Source organism: Centroberyx affinis, unplaced genomic scaffold (assembly GCF_046629955.1).
Source record: "Centroberyx affinis isolate AG114_WGS23_722 - 3 ecotype Tasmania unplaced genomic scaffold, CSIRO-AGI_Caff_v1 ptg000844l_1, whole genome shotgun sequence".
NCBI lineage: Eukaryota > Metazoa > Chordata > Actinopteri > Beryciformes > Berycidae > Centroberyx > Centroberyx affinis.
The window spans coordinates 136685-156971 of NW_027279440.1; the positions used below are offsets into that span (position 1 = coordinate 136685).

The following is a 20287-nucleotide window of genomic DNA, read 5'->3' on the forward strand; positions in this document are numbered from 1 at the left end:
CTTCTGAGTTTCTGTAATAACGGATTTTAGTACTGGAAGGAAGTGGAGCCCGATGGATCTCCACTTCCTTCCATTTGTTGTCTTATTTTATGAGCGAGAGACAGAGAAATGGACTACACCAAATTCCATCATTAAAGCCATTACATTATCATTGCTGTCAATGGTTGAAAGACAAAAGAGAAAGTGAGACACTTTCAAAAAGGGGTTACACATGCCTAACCAAGATCTCTCAATAAATATCTATGTGCAGTATCCAACTGAGTACCAAATTGTTTTGCTGACCACAAATTCATTTTATGTAACCTTGAGCACAAAAGTGGAGAGTCTTCCTATTCACATGGTGAAAATAATTCACAGTGTGATACTGTCTTCCTTGCGGTTGGCCACGCTTTGGGCGGTCGTAGTCACCCCTCTCAGAACAAGCGAAAGATTGGATAGCGAGTGATTCATCTTCTTACACATAGACGTTCTTTGTCCGCAAAATGCCACAATGTCGTCAGTTCCGTAAAGCGTCCCTCGCTTAAAAAAAAGATAGAGGATTACTAGGGGTCCGAAGATAAACACAGCCAGCAGCAGACTTTATCCGGTTATGCCATCAAAATATTATTGAACAAGACTATTGCATTATTACTCACTGGTTGATTTTGTTGGACTGACCAAAGACACACCAGTCCGCTCCAAGCCGCGCATGAACTGGGATGCACTGACTGTAGCCTGTTATTAGCCTGCTAGCTTGCCGAGTAGCTCTGTTTTTACGACGGGACCAAGCACACCGGTAAGAGAAACCATTTGTAAACCGCTGTAATGTCTCCTGTCTGCGTTGGCGATTTTACTGTACATTTTCACAATGCACGGCTCAGCTTTGCACTGTGAAAGAACTGGTTGTTGACCAATTTTAACCAAGTGGCTTCCAGTCAGTTGCATGTGTGAAGGCAGGCAGGCCTTTTTTGCAGGCAGTCTAGCTATAATCCACATTCATTTTCAGCCCGAGAAAACGACTCACATCCATCGCACATTTGCATAAAGTAGTGATAACAGCCTGTTAAATGTAGAAGCCAGAGAAAACCCCACTGTGTTGGACAGATTGGACCCACGGGAGGCCTGCTAGCTAACACTGACTGCTGGAGACTGAATACACCTGCGCTGCACCTGTTAGGCTCCTAACAGGATGGCATGGGAAGTTGTGATGAGAAAATACTTGGCCTGTTTCTCATGTGTTAGATTATTGTTTCTTTTCTTTTTTTTTTTTATGTCAAATGTGTACACCACCAGGAGTCGATCTGAGCACTCTTGCGCCAGATGGTATGCAGAAGGTTGTTTGTTCCTGTTAATCTACTACATTTATTTTTTTTGGTATCGATGGTGTTAATGGCAAAGCACTGTGCAAAGAGCATAAGCTAAACATTTGCCAGTCTCAGACAGCAAAAGTAACACATTCCCCACTGTATCACGTAAATAACATAACTTACGATGAAGATGTCCTGCAATAAATCGTTCAATGATCGTATACAAATAAATCACTAGGAATATCATAGGAACATTATAGTGATGCCAAAGTGGATAAAACAAATAACATAATATACAATAATGTCACTGTAATCTCACTATTAAGTTCGGCAGTTATAGTTTAAGTCCTGACTGTTATATTAATTATGGATCATCATTCAGCCTCACCTTAATTGTATAATGACCCAACAACTATTTGATGTGCAGTTACTGCAGTCTTACTTATTTTCCACACCTGCTATGTAAGGATTATTGTTTTTTTCCTTAATATCTTTGGCCACTTACACATCATCTAGCCTAATTTATGACTATAGACTCCTGTAGTGAGGTCAAAAGTTCCAGACACAATGTAAAAAAGTGCATACATTGCATACATTTATTTGCCTTCAGCCTGGCTTTAGAGGGTTTTCAATTCCAAAACTGTGTTAGAAATAGGTCCAGTGAGCTGTTTCAGAGGAGTTGGGCAAGAGAAACAACTTAGGCTATAACGCCTAGAGTCAACGGAGATGTGTAATTCCTGAGGAAATAGACTTGGGCCTGCTCCAGTGTACATTTAAGGTGGAAAAACTCCTTAGGCTAGGTAAGAGCCAATGTAAACGAGCAGTGCATGAGCCTCCCTTCAAACATCAGCTGTAAAACTGGTGCCCTAAAGTGATCTAACCCTTGAAAAATGCCATAAGCTTGCAGTCCATAGCACAACACTTTTTCAGTAAGTTAAATGCCGCAAATCCTGCCAAGTTTCCTGCTTTTCACCATGGCATGATATGAATGAATTATAAAATAATTCAGAAGCAGGTGTAAGATTACATAATTGCATGTCAAATAGCCTAGGTTTGGGGGCATAATGTAATAACGCTTAGCCTACTTATTATCTATTATCAGAAATGTATCCATAGCTTAAAGCTTGTTACATCCCTTAATAGGGATGTAACAAGAGATTGCAACATGAAATTTTGTGCTAAAAATCAGTAATAATTATTCACTGAGCTAGTCTACAATAATGAGGTTGGCACACTAGAAACTCCATTAAGTCGTCTCCTAACTTTAAAGTATTGAGCAATACGAGGCTGCAAATAAAGAACCAACTTCATCCTGGCACTGTTTGGTGTGTTGATTTGAAAAGCACCGTCTCAATCCTCACCAGTCTATTTTGTTGATAAGCATCACAGAGGTGAAGTTGCACTTTAACTATAGTGGTTGCACTTTAAGGTCAGTTGGAATAGCCTAATGGTACAGTTAGAGTTGACTGATTTAATCTGTGTAGCCACAGCCCATCAATGCAAACTGGTTTGCTCCTCAATCATGTTCATACAGCCATGCTCCAGTCCATGAACAGGCTAATGTAGAACATGGATCTCTGTCCCAGCATGATGCAAGGCATGATGCTGCTGCCCTACAACTGTGAAAGCTGAGTGAGCCCAGTCGGCAAAGGGGGGATTTGTCTTCTCTTGGCGTTGCCTTCCTAAACTATAAATTGACTCATAATTTAGGAGGTTAGATAGAGCCAATAGTTTGATTTTTGCTTTAGGCTAGAATTTCCCTTCAGCAGTGGAGTGAACGGAGAGCAGAGGCTCTTTACACAACTCGTCAATGTCAGCGCAACCTTTTTTCTTTTTAAATAAAAGGAGCACTTAGAGCCTAAAAAATCTACAGCAGATCAGGAAACTAACTTTCTTTAATAGTCAGTGTAGACAGTAGATTCCAAAATTCAACTGCCGCTTGCATTATTTAACCAGCAAAATAGCTTTTTAGAGTCGAGACTGGTTGTTTTCCTGCCATTGAATCTGGAAGAATAGACATACTTACAGCGCCAACCAAAATGTGCCAGTGTTTGGCTGGTGGCTGGTGTTAAGCCTGTTCTACAGACCTAAAGCGCTTATGGAGATCTATTAACTGCAAACTGTATGAGTCTCAAGAAGGAATAAAGAGTCCCACAGAACACCCAAGAGTCCACATTGAAGCACCTGTTATGGGTTTGTCTCCCTTTGTGTAAACCTACATGCTGGAGTTTATCCAGGTGTAACGTTTACCTATTTAACCCACACCCTGCTCCACAATGTGAAAACCCTGATAAGCCTCTCTCTCATCCGTGGGCCCTCCAATTAGCCTCGCTGTTGCTCTCTCATCTGTGGCCCCCTCACAAACACACAAACCCCTCATTAACAATTCGTAGGAGTGAATTCATTATTCCTATCGGAGCTAAAAATAGGACCTATATTACTGCTTGTACAGCGATTTTTGTAAATGTGATGATGCATCTGTACGTGTACAAGAGTGTGTGTAGTAGGCCAGGTTTGTGCAAGCTAGTAGAATGACTAGACAGTGTTATAACCGTAACATTTTGCTGACACCCCTCCAGTCGGGGATGATAGGGAGTGGGCTCTGCTGACATACTGTACTGTAATTGAGCTGTGAAATGGAGTGGCCACTTGAACAAGACAGCTCATTGTAGTGGCGGCTCCTGGGTGTGCAGGGCTTTCATAGGTGTTGTGCTTATGCTGAGTGCTAGCCTTGCTCTTTGAAAACCCACCTATTCTCTTGTGTGTGGCAATTATACTCCAATCTGCCTAATGATCTGGCTGTTTTGATTATGCTCTTTGGTCTTCCCTCTTCATAACTGCATTTAGGCCTCACTGTTTTTTCCCTCTCTCTCTGCACGCATCTGCCTCTTTCGCTCTTTCTCTATTTTTATTTATGCTATCTGTTGAATCCACCTTCTCCATCTCACCCTCTCTCTCTTTCTCTCTTTCTTGCTCTTTCTGTCTTTCTGTTTCTTCCAGACATAGTGCATTATGACAGACAGCATCATGAGTAAAGCCGCCACTATGGAGATTCCTATCAACAGTAATGGAGACACAGGGACTCTACCGGAGGACGACAGCCTGGAACAGGTGGGTCTCAGCTAACAGATGGGTTTTCAGTTTTATTGTGTGTCACACTCGGAGACCACCCTGTATTTCCTTCACTTACCTTCTTAAAAGCCATTAGACATGGAAGGAAATATGCAAACAGTTTGTATTTATACATCTGGGATCCAAAGGTGACAGAAGATGTTCCGCACACAAACAGCAAATTGAAAAAATACCAAGAATGCATAGCCTAGTTGTTTATTCACTTATTAATTTATTTATTTGGCATACACTAAAATAAGAGCAAGGTCCATGCTCATGTTGAAACTACCCGTTAATTCCTTACTCTCACACTTTGCTATGGTTCACTGTTGGGCTACTGCGGCTGTTTAATCACTCAGGACCGTATGGAGACTGTTTATATTTTTTCCAAAAGCAATTATTCCATTTTCATATGTTGTAGTGTTAGGCCTACTTATGATTCAGTGGATTTACTTTTTCTAACTTTTTATAAAGTGATTAATACTCAAATACATCTGCTATCACATATTTTATACTCTAAATCAATGTATCTGTTCCTACATTAGGTATAACACATCATAGTATTTGAATTTTTTTTGTTTTGGCAAGTGTTACAAATATCTGTGAGCAGTGATAATATGCTTATTTATTTTTTATCTTGGTCTTATATAGGCAACTGAATCCCACAAAAAAAAGTTGCATCTTTCAGCCCATTGGAATAAGAGCAAATGTCAGGCTGAAAATGTTGTATGCATGTATAGAAAGCTGAAATTCTGTCCATCTCAGTCTAAAAAGCCAAAATGTTTCAGGCATCAAAAGTACAAAAAGAAGCAAGATTCAGCACTTAAAAGGCAAATGTCCAGCAGACAACTCTAGGTGCATACATTCACACACACACGCACACACCCACACACATTCAAATATGTACACACCCTCCACAAACACAGCTTCCTACATCTAGTCCTGCTCCCCCAGTTTATAGTTGTATCAAAATTTGTATTATGAATTTTACCAATTTCTCAAGTGCAAACCAGTTTACTATTTATTTCTGTTATTCCATGTTTATGTCTGAATGAACATGGACTACTCTATCTTTAAACCCAGATTCCATAAATCCATCCGCAATTCTCAACTAGAAAACATAAACATAAATTTTACCCTTGATTGGAAAAACTGCTGTGTGAATTGTTACTATTTAGTCTGTTGTTGCACAAAGTACAACCACAGTGAAGGCTGCTGTCATGAAAAAGCACCCAGGGTAAGCCATGGGTTCATGGCTTCTCAGACATCGACAGAAGTTCTTGTTGTGAGGTCTAACTTGCCTAGCTACGTCCGAGGGAAGATGGCCTACTGGGATATCAGCTGTTGGAGTCCGACTGTCTCCCTGGGAACCGCTGGCTCCAGGAACAGCTGATGTGGCCTATAGGTCGGGGTTAGAGAAACATCTCTTGTGTATTTGGTTAATAGGAGGTGTTGAGTTGGAAACGGTACACTCTCAGATGTACTGGTTGCTCTCGGTGGGGACAGTTCACAGCAAAGTTGTAGCTGCTAGAGTAAGTTTGGTGGAACAGGTTGTGCTTTTTCCCATTCCCCAAGTCACGCCTTGTTGGACAAACAGTGCTCAGGTTACTTAAGATCCTGGAGGAACGACTGGCAGTTAATCATTTTATTTGCTAACCAAACTATGCGCTACACTCAAGTAGTAGAATCTTCCCACCAAGCCACGTGGTAAAGTAAGTTTCCAACATTTTATCAGCCGTTTGGTGCGATTACCTCAGTTTTAATGTATTCATCATGATGGATGAGAAGTGTTTAGCTGCACTGTTTAGTGCTGGATATTAACCAGTTGTCATAGCAACTCTGCAATTAATCTGAAACTGGCTGCGCTTCGTCCTTGGGCAAAAGCCCTCGAATCAGACTGATATCCACTGCCTATTCACACACAAGCTTATGGAACAGCATCCAGTTTGATTTCTCACACAAAGCGTTCAATTAAAGACTTGCTATAGCGTTTTCCCGTATTGTGATTATTTTGATAGGATTTTGCGGTAGTAATGTTTAAAACTACAGCAGTCTGTGTTGCTCATGCACAGAGAGATGAAGATTGGCAGGTTAAAAAAAGAGCTACAGAACAGATTGAGATGTCAGCATTGTGCTCATGTCAGAACAGTTTTGGTGACAGGACGCTGTCTCGACAGTGACTTGGATAACAGGTCACTGTAAACAAAAGCCTGGCAAAAGCATCAAATGCATCACTGTGGCTCGCCGGAATCTACACAGAGAATCGACAGCATTTTGAGATGATTATACGGCTATACACAGTTTCTCATGAGGGATTACTCGGGCTATCAATTTGGGGATATTCTCACTGTATTGTTGTTGTGATTGCACAACCCCTCAGTTGTTTTGGGAAATACTGCCATGTGGCATTTCAGGACAAATTGCTGGCCTCTGCTATCCAGCCCAGAAATATCATACCCTAGCATTCTGTTTGTGGAACAACATCTGTGCATAAACAAACAAGATGCTTCCCTCAGCCTATACCAAACCTTACTGTCAGTATATGAGAACCAGATTATTTCATGCCTGCTTGAAGCTGTCATAGACCCTTATGGTGGTTTGCATCATCGTAGGGAACAAATGATCCACTGTGCCCAGGGTGGGTCCAGTATCTGTGCCAGCTCTCTCCCACTTCAAGCAGATGCCACAGCATGAGGCAAATCTCTGAGAGGGAGCGATACAAGAACTGAATAAAGGACCTAATGTAGTTATAGGCCTTGTCCTTCTAGTTAGAGTTTTTCTATTGGGGTCTGAAGGGACCTTTAGGCTCGGTTAAAATAAAGTATTGGTCGATACAGGAGGCTGAATGTTGAGAACTTGTCAGTACAGGCTGCAGAGATGAACGCCATGGATGTGTGTGTTTGTGTTTGTGTGTGTGTGTGTGTGTGTGTGTATGAATGATACAGTTCATTTCCCTCTTGATTTGCTCTTAACGTTAATGTCATTTTTAATGTCTGTAAATGTCTTGTAAAATGTCAACATTTTATTACAGTAACTGTATTGTAATCAGTATGTTTTGTTTTTTTTGTCCGGACAGTGATGGAGTGATATCATAGCAAGGTTGTGGTGGCACATTATGATGGGAGAATAATGAGTTACAACATACAAAACAAAACACTAGTTATCCAGTGGACTGAGAAGTGAAATTTAAAATCCTGAACTGTTATGATATCCGGCATCACTGCTCTCCATCCCACATCGCTGCTCTCTGTGGACATCCAAGGCTGATTTTCTCGGATTTCTTTTACATCCTTCTGTCTTGTGTGGTGGATTTCAGTTATGGATTTTTTTCTTTCTTCTCCTTTTCTATTTGTTTTCTGTTTTGTTTGTCATTCCTCCATCTCTGTACAGGCTGCAAAGCTCCAGTGGAGCTTAGATGAGAAGGTAGGGAGCTCCAGAGGCACCAGGGTGAGCAGGCCGTGCGAGTGCGTGTGTTTATGTTGGTGTGCAGTGTATTGCTCAGTGGTTTGACTTCACATGACATTAAATTGCCTTGAATCGATACAAATCAATTTAATTTTTATGGCAAACCGCTGTGCAAGCTGAATTGTGCTCCCTGTTAACTTGGCCCTTACTAACTGTAGCTATAGGTGGAAGAAGTCTCTCAAACACATTTCATGGCACAGCATTTCCTCTTCTTCATGTGATGCCGCCTGTTATGGAACATGACTTGTTTTGAGAGACATTCTACACAATTACTAGTGCTAACAAAATAGCCAACAGCTAACACTTAGGTCTGAACATCAAAATCTGAGCTAATATAGTCTAGATTCTGAGTATGTGTGTGTTCACCTGGGTGAGGTTGTGTGAGTGTAATTCCTTACTTTTAGTTGGTGTTGGATGACAAAACATGGTGGCATACTAATGACTAATTCTGTAATGTCCGTGTGAATTATCTTGCATATCTCATTCTGTCCAACCCAGTTGACATTTCAACCGTAACGAGCTATGCAGTTGTGTTCTGTGGAGAAAGAGGTCTGACCCTGACCAGCAGAAGCATCTCAGCATTCAGATAAAGCTCTCAGTCGATTCTAGCCCCCTTTTTATGTCTCGGTTCAGTTATAAAAAAAAAGGGGACAAATTTGCTCCACGCTCTTCTCTCCAGTGACCGCCGTTTGACCGCCCAATAGCACAAAGCTTTTTCTTCAGCACAAAACTTTTCCTTCATGGTAAGAAGGTAGCATCAGACACACTCCTTGTGTTTGTTTATAAAGAGGAAATGGGGACCTCCCTCGCCCTCATTCTTGTGTCGTTTCCTCAACACAAGCTTACTGTAGAGTCTTGAGCCCAGAGTTTCACCTCAGGACCAATCCTACATTCTGTACTCCTTTTTTTACATTTTACTGTAGGTGATATGGGTCTTTAACCGTTGTTAAATTGTGTCATAGTATTAACAACAAACAAAACAAGCAGTTTCCTTACAGTACAGATTTGTGAGTGACATTTAAACGTGTGTGTTTTAGGAACAAGTGCTGCGTACACGCTAAAGGCCAAGAAAGAAGTCTATCCCGGACCAGATTTTTTTTTCCATCAATCCCTCACTAACTGATTAATGAGCAGAAAGTGAAAAAGACCTGATTACTGCGGTGCACACTTTTTATGCTTTGTTAATTAAACACACACACACACACACACACACACACACACACACACAAGATGGATCCTGGGCCCCATAATATAGCGTTCCAGTGACGATCCATATCTACACAAGATATAGCCTGTGAGGAAAATTATATCAGAGGGAGAAAATAGTTTGCCTGTGCATTTTCCTGCCGCATAGATCAGTGAAATCCTTGCTTGGGAACCTTTTAATTAGGCTGCAGGTCTATCGGAGCTGTGCTATCTGCTTGCTTGCTTCCAGCAGCAGCGTGGAAAGAGCCTCGGTGTAAGTCATCAGCTTGGTTAATCATTGCCCGGGCAGGTTAGCGGTGGGTTTTCCATCTTTCACACTCTGTATAGTTTTCTCTGTTCAGCAAGTGAGCTCCAGATAAGGGGCTGGGATTAAGCAGCCTGGAGACAGATGTGTGTAGCGACTAACCTTCCTAACATAGTAGCGTTTGTTCCCCTCTAGTGAATAAGCCTTTAACCTACATTACCTATGTCTCTTTGGGAAAACCAGCAGGTGCTGTTCACTTAACCTAACCCTCTCAGTCATAATCTTCTGTCTACATACCCCCCCTTCCCACCCCCATTCCTCCATCCTTCCCCTTTTTCCCTGTTTCTTTTCTTTCTCTTTTTTTCTTCATTCACACTCTCCAGGACCTACAGCAGGTGATGGTATCGGGTCCAAATCTCAACGAGACTAGCATCGTATCTGGAGGCTACGGAGGAACAGCAGAGGGCATAATCCCTACCAGCTCTATGAAAGGTAGAGTCTCCTCTCACTCTTTCTCTCACTCACTCACTCACTCCTGTCTGAAGTCTCTTCCCTGATTTCTCAGCCACACTGTCGCTCTCCCGTTTTGACTCTTTCTGTTGACTGTGTGCCATGTCCCTATCCCAGGGGTCATTTAATCAATTTCCTTAGAGGGCAATGAAGTGTTGTTTGATTTGTGGAGCCTCATGTCTTTAGTTTATCCTGCAGGCCATCCATTTGAGATTGCAGGTCGTCATTTTGTGCTGATTCATCACTAGCGTTGGCCTCCATTGTGTGCAAAAAGTGCTTTAGTGGTCCATTTTTCATGATTTTTATGTTCAAATATACTACGGCTCAGGGTAAGAACAAGTGCATTAGCCCTTTCTAGCTGTGTGGACGGAGGGTGGGGGTGTGCGTGATTGGAGTGAGTGAAACTGCGTTGACTTTAAAAACTCCATCTGTTAACACTGTGCTGAATGAGGTGAGGGGTTTTGATGTATTGAATGATTGAGTTAGTAAAAAAGGATAGCTTTTTGAAAATGCAACAACTTTAAACACGCGAAAACCCACAATAATCACCAAATTTGACTGAAATGTCATGCTTAACTTTTTGAAATGGCACTTGGGGAAACGTTGCACCCCAATATAAGAGGAGGAAAAGGTGTCTGTTCTTAGAGGCTGTTGTCAGGCAATGTAGAAACTCCTCACAAAAATCAGAGACGAGCTCTGCATTTTCATCAACCATAGAGTGGTTCAAATTAGGGCTGGGCAATATCGACCAAAAATCATATCTCTGTATTTTTAGGCTGAATGGCGATACACGATATATATCTCGGTATTTTCTACGAAGTGGGCTAAATGTTCAGTTGTAATTAGGGCTGGGCGATATGGACAAAATCAAATATCACAATATTTTTGACCAAATACCTCGATATCGATATTGCGACAATATTGTAGGGATGACTATTGGTGCTTTCACAAAATATTTACACAATGAGATTTTTGATAAATAATCATCAGTAATGTGGATATAATGACTAAGTGGGTAAAGGAAAATTATAGAACAGCTAGAACAGTCTGGTAAGTTCAGAAAATTACATCACTTTACTGTAATGCAGCCTTTAAAACCAGGAAAAGACAACACTTATGCCATATCACGATATTACGATATCCAAAGATGATCCTAAGACGATATCTAGTCTCATATCACAATATCGATATAATATTGATATATTGCCCAGCCCTAGTTCAAATATACTTTAACCGTACTGCAGGACAAAGTGCCAGATATGTCAGTATTCAAAAATATCAAGCAATATTCTGACGTTTTAACTCCGGTAATGGCTAGAATTGCATAGGTCCCATGTGTCAAACACATAAGCTACATTGTGTCTGGTGTCAATGGTTTCTTTGGGATAGATCCACTGAAGGATTAGCATAATTTTCTAGTTCAGTGCATTGGCTTCATCGATGTATCTATTCTCGCCAATTAGAGGGAAATAATGATGCTTAAACTAAAAACAGGTTTATACTTGCTTGTCTTTTTTATATGCATGGAGACAGTTTAATTGTTCAGGAACTTGCCGTGCAAAGGAAGAGCAGCTGCCAATTTTTAACAATACTTTTGAATCTTTATCTCTTTCTCTGTCAGGCCCGGCTGTGCGCTACAACTCTGAGTTTAACAAAAGGATCCCAGTTACAGGAATAGGTGGCTCCTTCGACCTTTCTCATGATTGTTACAGCTCAATATGGAGAGTTGATTTCCAAAATGTGATATAGCCATTTTGGGGGTGCTGTGGTGGGGAGGAGGAATGGAGGATCATTACCCAAAGTTTTGTTAAAATCTAGTGGATCCAGTCTGTAAATATTGTTATCATTTGGTTAATCAAGGACCTTTTTATGTTACCTGCAATCCTTTAAAAAGTACCATTAGTATTTATTTATTTAATCTTAAAAAAACAATGTATGTCTCTCAAGTGGTGGATATCTCATTTTGGAAAGACGCTCTTCATATATTCTGTCAGTCTTTATCCTCTTTTCCCTCCCTGTCTTTAGAGATTTAGCTTGCCAGCTTCTCTGTCCCTTTTTTCCTCATCAAACTTTCTTTTTTTGAGGGGAGAGAAGGGCAGTACGCTTATTTTTGCCTGCTTGGTCTTTTTCTTTGGACGTACTTTTTTTTTCTTTGTCTATCTTTGCGTTTGTTTTCAATATTATTCCTCTGCTCACAGGTTGGCTTCTCTTGGGATTTGGAGCTGCTCCTTTTAATTGGTCTCCACCTTTCTTGTTTTCTGCCAGAATGACTTGCTAAAATAATCTGTGAACTGGTGCAAACAGAAAACGTTGTCTTCATGTTTGTCGCAATGTGTGTATTCAAATCAAGACGTTGTTTATTGACTACGTAGAGAGCTTACTGGGAGGATCTCTGCAGACTTTAGATTCTTCAGAGGACATTTCTGTCTGTTAATCATTTTCATTTCTCATTTTTATTCATTCCATTGATTCAACAAAAGGCTGATAGGTTTTGATTAAAAATCACAGCATTTAGTATGGAGTGCAGCAATTCAGACTGCGCCCTTGTTTGTCTTTACCCATTTGTCTGCATTGTTCACTGATTGTCATGCGCTAAACATTGTCTTTTCATCTTTTTACATGTCTATCTTTGTCCTCCACCTCCCTTTCATCACTCCCTCCTACCCATTCTTGAAGGCTTCCTTTTGTCCTCCATCCTCCTCTCTCTCATTTTGTCATCTCCCTTTTCCATCTTTCTTGCATCTCCCTGCTCTTCTCCCCAATCTTCCTCCTACTCCCCCCTCCTATATTATCATTCCATTTTTGGCGTACATTTTGGCAAATACACCTCTGATTTCTTCATTAATACATGACTGTGTTTTGCCTCAATGGCCGATATTTTGCACCCTAAATAAACAACCATCATTTTAAATCCTGATCCTAACAAATGTATGCCACTATTTGACCAAACCCCAATGTGAATGCCGCTCCCGCACCCTGCCCTAACTCATACCCACCCTAAATCCTTACCCACACCCGCCCTCCCGCCCGCCCGGCCTCTGCCACAGACCTGCGTATGAAGGCCAGGCGAGGTAGTGTTCCCCCCAGCAGCTCTGCCACCCGCCACATAGCAAGCCAATCACATGAATACCAAGGTACTGGGGAGGGAAAGAGGCTGAAGTTGAACGCTGAAACACTGATCCAAAATCATCCCAAGATCAGTGGGTTGTAGATTAGTCCAAGACTCACAGGATTGGTATTTGGGACTGATCCTAAGGCCACCTTAAAAAGACCCTGCTATCTGCGACACTAGGGATGTTTTTCTGGGTATTTCCCATATTTCTTTCATTTCATTCTCTGCATTTTTCTGTCATTTACTCACTCATTATCTCACACTCACTCCTCTGCATGTTATCACAGTGGTTTCAAGGCTAGTGGTGATGGAGATGGGTTAGAAGATGGAAGATAAGTTTCAGAAACCATCCTTAGTTTTGTCTTTATGAAATCTGACTCATTTTGAATACATTTCAAAGTAGTTTAGACATCTTTGCTGGTCTTATTTCTGTTGTATGTCTGTAGAAGTATTTGTTTGCTTGTCTTGTGTTTCTTGGTTACCATGCTCATGTGTTGCTACATCCATGTCCTCCCTCTCAGGTTCCAACATGCACCACAGCAGCAGCAGCTCGTCAATGACGGCAGACGAAGCCAACCGAGGCGTGGCCGTGGAAAAACTCGAATTCATGAAGAAATGGGGTCTCAACACCTACAAGGTACCTGAGGTTATCTTGTGTACCTTGGATAAGCTGCAAAGGAGGGATTAGATGAGTTAAAGAGTTATTTGGCAATTCTGTTTTGGTAAGTGCCACCAGCGCCTAGAGATGTTACGGTGGTTTATGTCTCTGCCTCTGGAATCATCATGCTTCCCACACAAAACCTCCTCTCTTGCATCTCCCCCTCTGCCTTCCTACTAAAAGCTGAAAAAAAAATATTCTGCCCACACTCCTTAAAATATAATCATGTGCTCATATGGTGTATGATCAAGTCGCAGACAGGACTTGCACTGTGCGACTGATTTTCTCGGTGTGCTTTCCTCCTGTGACTTCGGATCTCTCCTCTCTGCTGCCAGTGTACGAAGCAGATGATCTCAGAGCGTTTCGGTCGTGGCTCTCGGACGGTGGACCTGGAGCTGGAGGCCCAGATCGAGGTGCTGAGGGACACGAAGAGGAAGTATGAGAACGTGCTGCGATTGGCCAGAGCGCTGACCAACCACTTCTACAGCATGGTGCAGACACAGCACGCGCTGGGCGACACCTTCGCTGACCTCAGTCAGAAGTCTCCAGAGTTGCGGGTAAGGCCTCAAAATCTGTTTCCTTAGCTTTACCTTTGTGTTAACCCTTAATCATCGATCTAAAGCCCGACATCAGAGTATCGAAAGGTGATTAGGGTGGATTCATTTTATATACACTATATATAGAAGAATTTGAAATGCCAGCTCTGTTGCATTGACTGTAACCCAAAACCCTCTCATTACAATGTGCATGAATGCCTCGCTTGCATTTACAGGATGAGTTTGGCTACAATGCAGAGACTCAGAAGTTGCTGTGTAAGAACGGGGAGACTCTCCTTGGTGCCATTAACTTCTTTGTGTCCAGCATCAACACACTGGTCAACAAGACCATGGAGGACACCCTGATGACGATCAAGATGTATGAGAACGCAAGGTGTGGACATTGGTTATTCTCTCTTTTCATCCAACACATTGGCTGGATACCTGTTTACAGGAGGATTAACAAAGGGATACAGACAAAACTTTTACACAGAAATACTGCTGTCACCGTGCACAAAACACCATCAAATTAAATGACGTCACAAAAATCCTAATCCATAAAGCAGATGTAAAGATGTAAAGACAATAGGCATTACTTTGGCCTAGGATATAGATAAAATTGTGTTTGTTGCTCTTGGCTAGTTAAGGGGAATTTTATATTCAGACTTCATAGTTCATTACTGTAAAACATGAACAAAAGGTTTGAATCCATCTCTACAATGCGACAATGGGCAATTGGTGTTAACATTGAATCCTTCGATGCTGCATATATTAATGGATCTCTCTGGGTCTTTGAAATTCATCTTTTTTTTTCCATCCCTCCTGTTCTCAACAGACTGGAGTTTGATGCCTACCGGTCAGACCTGGAGGAGTTGAGTCTGGGTCCGAGGGACGCAGTAGCCATGGCCCGTATAGACGCCGCCCAGCAACAGTACCAGGTCCATAAGGAGAAGTATGAACGCCTCCGCTCAGACGTCATCATTAAACTCAAGTTCCTGGAGGAGAATAAGGTTAGTAGGAGGAGTAGACCTGCACCTTCATCCTGCTGTGTTTTTTGTCCCCCACCAAAGGGAGGACTATGGATCGGTCTCCGTCTGTTAGTTTGTTCGTTCGTTCGTTCGTTAGTTTGTTAGTCACACTGTAACGATGACTTTGTGCCGCTAGGGGGCAGCATTGACAATGAATGGAGACTCAGTGGTAAAGCAGGTCATACAGTTTAAGTTATCCTACAATGTGGGGAACAATGAATGGGGGAGGTAAAGCAATACAGTTAAAGTTATCATAGGTAACATAACAGTCTACACACGCTACACACTTGGAGACATCAGACTGGGTTGTTGTGTTGAAGTGAGAGTCAATAGAGAATTTTTTGGGCAAACCTCTAACCACAAGACACTGTAGTTATTGTACAGTTGTTGGGCTGTTATACTGTTATTGCACTCATCACTGCACTGCCACTGTGCCGTCAGTGTTGACTACTTATATCATATTACCACTTACCTGCTGTGCAATACCATAGATCACTTATCATTTAGCATTTATATTATTCATAACACTCACGCTCCTGGGGTTGTATGTTATATTGTATATTGTATTATAAATTGTATTGTAGTGTACATTGTGTAATGTACGGATTGTATTTATTGCGTACTGTAGTTCTTATATTTTGTACTGTATTGAGTAAAAACAGGAAATTACAGTGACTACATTTCAAGATATAACTTGTAAGCCTAATTCTGAGGAGAGTAGGCAACAGAAATATATGGTCAATCTGTCCTTTCATTGTCCCATACGAAAATGCTTATACAATTTCACTCATATTTCAAGTACACTCAGCAATCACTGACTGACCCAAGGGTGGAACTACATCACTGGTGGGGGACAACATGTTACTATTTGCTTGTTAATAATACATTTCTACTATCCAGATCCAGTTGATGTCTAAGGCTGTGATCACACCTACAGTCCATAGTTGAAAAGTTTACAATGTTGCCTTTTTGTATTTGGTTCATTTAGGTTCACACTGCTCAATTGCAAGCGAACCAGGGCTTGTAAACAAAAGTCACATGGACTCAAAGTAGCTTGTTTATTTGGCAGTGGTTTGGTAGCCTGTAATCCCGTGAGGTTAGAGATTTTGATGGCGAGGGGGAGTCAAAACAAATCTGATTCCAGTCCATGCAACTTTATCTAAGTATGGTGGACTTGTCTGCATTCTTTGCTGTAATTTACCTTCTCTGCTCTTCATACCAGGTAAGAAACAGCTGAGTATGACCAGGCAAGATTGCAGTTTGCCCTTGGTTCATTTTGTTATGCTAGGCTCTGCAAGCATGAGTAACAAAAAATAAATAAATACATTTTCAGGTGGTTTCAGAGAACAAAGCAACTGCTCCGAACATGCTGGGTGTGAACGCACCGTTAAATGACACTCGTAGAAAGACCTTGCTTTCTTCCTCACTCTTAATACACACAAACCAACTTCCTAAGCTCCCCCGTCTCTCTCCCTCAGGTGAAGGTGATGCATAAGCAGCTCCTCCTCTTCCACAACGCCATCTCGGCGTACTTCGCTGGCAACCAGCAGCAGCTGGAGCAGACGCTGAAGCAGTTCAACATAAAGCTGAGGCCTCCGGGGGCCGACAAGCCCTCCTGGTTAGAGGAGCAGTGAGGGAGGGCCTGCCGGACCCCAGTCTCCTCCTCCTCCACCTCCACCTGTTACCTGTCGAAAACCCCCCACCTTACAGAGGACCACTACAGAGGGAAAAGCATACAGATAACTGGGTGGATGAAGATATGAGATGAGCGTATGGTTTGGACGGGATGGGTGGCAGGATATATTGATGAGTGGGCTAAAGGCAGCAGGAGACCAAGTGGCCAGGATCATGAACAGTCAGGGGGCTTCTAGTGCCTCTCTTCCCCCCTCTGCCCCCCCTCTTTTCACTCGAGTCCTCTCCTTGTCCTTTGTTCCTCGAGTAACTGCTCATCTCTCTCCCTCCCATACTAAACTGTTTGACTTCTCCCCTTTCTTTCCTCAACACTACTTTGCTCTGTGAGTTTGTGTTAGTCACTTTAACAGCCATTACTGTACTCCTCAAGTGCTCCCAAGTGCTCTGAGATTAATTTCTACCCCGCAGCATCTCAACAGAGAGAAAGATGAGAACGGGCAAAACGGTAAAAACCTTTACGACTATAAAAGACTCTCAAACATGACCAACCACCACATCAAAACTCTTCCAAACCTTATCATTCTCCTAGTGTGCCTCCTTATATGTGCTAATGTATTGAATGAACTCGTGGCCTGGAGGAAGAAAGATTAGTTAAAAAAAAAAAAAAAAAAAGCGCTATGATTTCCAACTCTAGACATGAAGAAGGCGGTTCGTACAGTACACTGGAAACGGAATGTCCAGACATTTCAAATCAATGTACATTTCAAATTCAGTACTGTTTCACCTTGAAATAAATATCATATGATTGTTTGTAGTCTGGAACACAAAACGTTGTGTTTAGCCTAGTTTTTGTTTAATTTGAATGTCATCTTTATATTTGCTAAGTTAATCAAATCAATTCTAGACAGCTGTATCTTCTGCTATAGAGCAGAGGAAAATGAATGGGCGATGCGCGCTGGTGTTTTGGGATGTAAGTACTGTAGTACTTTGTCTGTTATAAGAAATGCCGCAGATTTGAAATTGTAACCGAAGTTTTTGAGTTTGACTGGTATATGCAATGACCATTTACAAAACACTGCCACAGCTTCCCAAAGCTATACTGGTTTGGGTCTTTTTTATTTTTATTTTATTTTATTTTATTCACCCAAAGAGACTTGATAAATATGTGTTTAATTGATGATGGCCCTTGCTATAAGTTTGCATGGGCTGTTTTTTAAGGTGACCAAGCAACATCAGTGGTCGGTCTGTCTGTAGACGACTGACGAGGCTTTGAGGAAGAGACAGTTCACCTGAGAAAGTTGAATGAGTCGGTCTGTCATGCTGCAACAAACTTGAATGGATTCACTCCAAATTTTAAACTGTTTAAAGGACTATCTACCTATTGAGAAGGAATACATTACATTTGATTTGTTTTGTTTTAGAAGGAAACTTGTTTTTTCACAGTGAGATACATGTCTTTGTTTTCAATCTGTCTGTGTCTGCTCTAAGTTCACAACTCCAGGTCCCTTTAATTGACATCTAGGATCTCATCATTTCAGTCAGTTCTTAAGCAAAATATATATGCCTATGGTTACCTTTCTTCACACTGAAGATTAGCTATCTAATATGACTAATCCCAATATCTTCTTAACATAAGCTTGTAACTCACAGGAGTTGGAGATTGGGATAACACTAATGATTTATCACTTGTTTATCTACTTAAACAGAAACATTGTCCCAGTATAACCACAGTATAGCCTACAATCACCTATGGTTGACAATGAAGATGAGGTATTACCACAAGATAACGGCATGGTACAATGTATGTAAAATTGTATTTTTTTTAATACATCACTATATATTTATTAGGTTTGTCATGTTAATCTGTTGGAATCAACATGTTGTGCAGTACACTTCAAATTCTGGTTTGCGCAATATTACAGGATTCATGGCTATAATAACACAATAACATGGGTACAATTATAAAGACATTTGATATGAAATCATCTCCTGGGAAAAAAAATGCTTTGGGTAAACCATATCTGTGGTCGATATATTATCAAAAAATGTTTAATTTGTAAACAAACAGACAGAAGGATATTCTTTAACGAGTATGAGTTCAATAAATTAATACCTGCTTCCGACTCGAGGCGGATCCTTGAGTTGTTTCTGTACACTTTACGAAGCAGAGGTTTTGTTTTTTTGCCCGGCGACAAAGCTCTGTGAAGTCAAATGAAGAGTATGCTGATATCCAGTGTAAGGAATGTCATCCTCTACCATGCTGCATTTAACTCATGAGAGCCTCCAGTAATACGAGGGAGCGCTCCATGAGATCACTTAGTGGGTTCGTCCTCCAGCGGCTTGTCTCCTGTGTATTTGCATGGCGGGCAGTGATCCAAAGTATGGGTGTCGGTATATTGTGAATGCAGAGATGCTGTACTGTACTCTTCTTGGCCTTCTGTTTTCGCCAGCTCGCATGGACTGGCATAACGCCATGCTTTCAGTTACTGATTTAAACTTGAGCCTGGCTGGAGCAGAATCCACAACTTGGGCTTTACTGTTAACACCGCACTCTTAATAGCAGTTGTTTGGGGAGGTGGAGTTGTTGAAGTTTTTTGAAAGAAAGCCAATATCAAAAATGGATTCTAAGATTTGTTCCACTTCTGTTGTATGCAATTTTCTGAATCCCAATGTGTCAAATAGGCATATTATATTCTGGCATTTGTTTGGCCTGTTCAGAAGCTAAAATTGCAATTTCCTCACCCAGCTCCAGGTCCGTTTGACCTCCACACAGCAATATTAACAAAATGTGACCCTGCTCTTCCAAACCTGCCCCTCTCTAAAATCCCAACCCCCAACACCACAACAAACTGCCCCAAATGAACGGCTATGGGAATTACTTCTGTAATTAATTTGTGAAACCTACAACATTGATTAGCCTAGTGGGGGGAAAAAAGTGTGGCAAGAATTTAATGTCACTCTTTTTAGATTGTTCCTGACAGAACAGAGATTTATAAAATGAGATTTTATTTGTGTACAATCAATATTTTCTAGGCTGAGCTGGTGTATTGTACTGTATGGATGATTGTACATAATGGTATTTAAGATGATAAAAGATGAAAGTCGTGTGTCATGGATTGATGTGATATTTTGCCTTCATTCCTCACTCAGACCTGAACCCTCCCACCCAACCCCAAGGGAACAAAATTAAAAAGAACACGTTTTCAAATGCTGTGGCTTTATTGTCTTTTTTTTTCTTCTTCCTCTCCTGCACACTAGCTTCATGTGCTTCCATGTCACGTAGACGGACAGGCAACCATCCAGCATAGATTCACCTACATCAAACTGTAAAGTCATTTGAAATTGTCAACAGTGGATGAAGTCAGCTTAATCGGCCGTTATCACTGATAAGATTTCTGTCATATAATCATAAAAGTCTCTAGTTCCATTATCACGGTAACTGTGACCCTCATAAAAGGACTCCAGTTGACATTTCACATGCGCTGTCTGAATTGCCCCT

The 20287-nt window shown here is 41.3% G+C and overlaps 1 protein-coding gene across 3 annotated transcripts; it reads left to right on the plus strand.

Moving 5' to 3' along the window:
• Positions 1-530: 530 nt before the first annotated feature.
• LOC139645323 (arfaptin-2-like) lies at positions 531-19983 on the plus strand. 3 transcript variants are annotated; one of them, XM_071521015.1, is made up of 10 exons: positions 531-775; positions 4287-4397; positions 7788-7844; positions 9696-9804; positions 11444-11500; positions 13456-13571; positions 13928-14149; positions 14365-14522; positions 14964-15138; positions 16635-19983. In XM_071521015.1, the coding sequence occupies exons 2-10, from the start codon at positions 4299-4301 to the stop codon at positions 16788-16790; spliced, it is 1149 nt and encodes a 382-aa protein (XP_071377116.1). In that variant the 5' UTR covers positions 531-775; positions 4287-4298; the 3' UTR covers positions 16791-19983. The 3 variants fall into 3 exon arrangements, with proteins under 3 accessions (XP_071377116.1, XP_071377117.1, XP_071377118.1); XM_071521016.1 differs by lacking the exon at positions 11444-11500; XM_071521017.1 differs by lacking the exons at positions 531-775; positions 4287-4397 and adding an exon at positions 6063-6109.
• Positions 19984-20287: the final 304 nt, after the last annotated feature.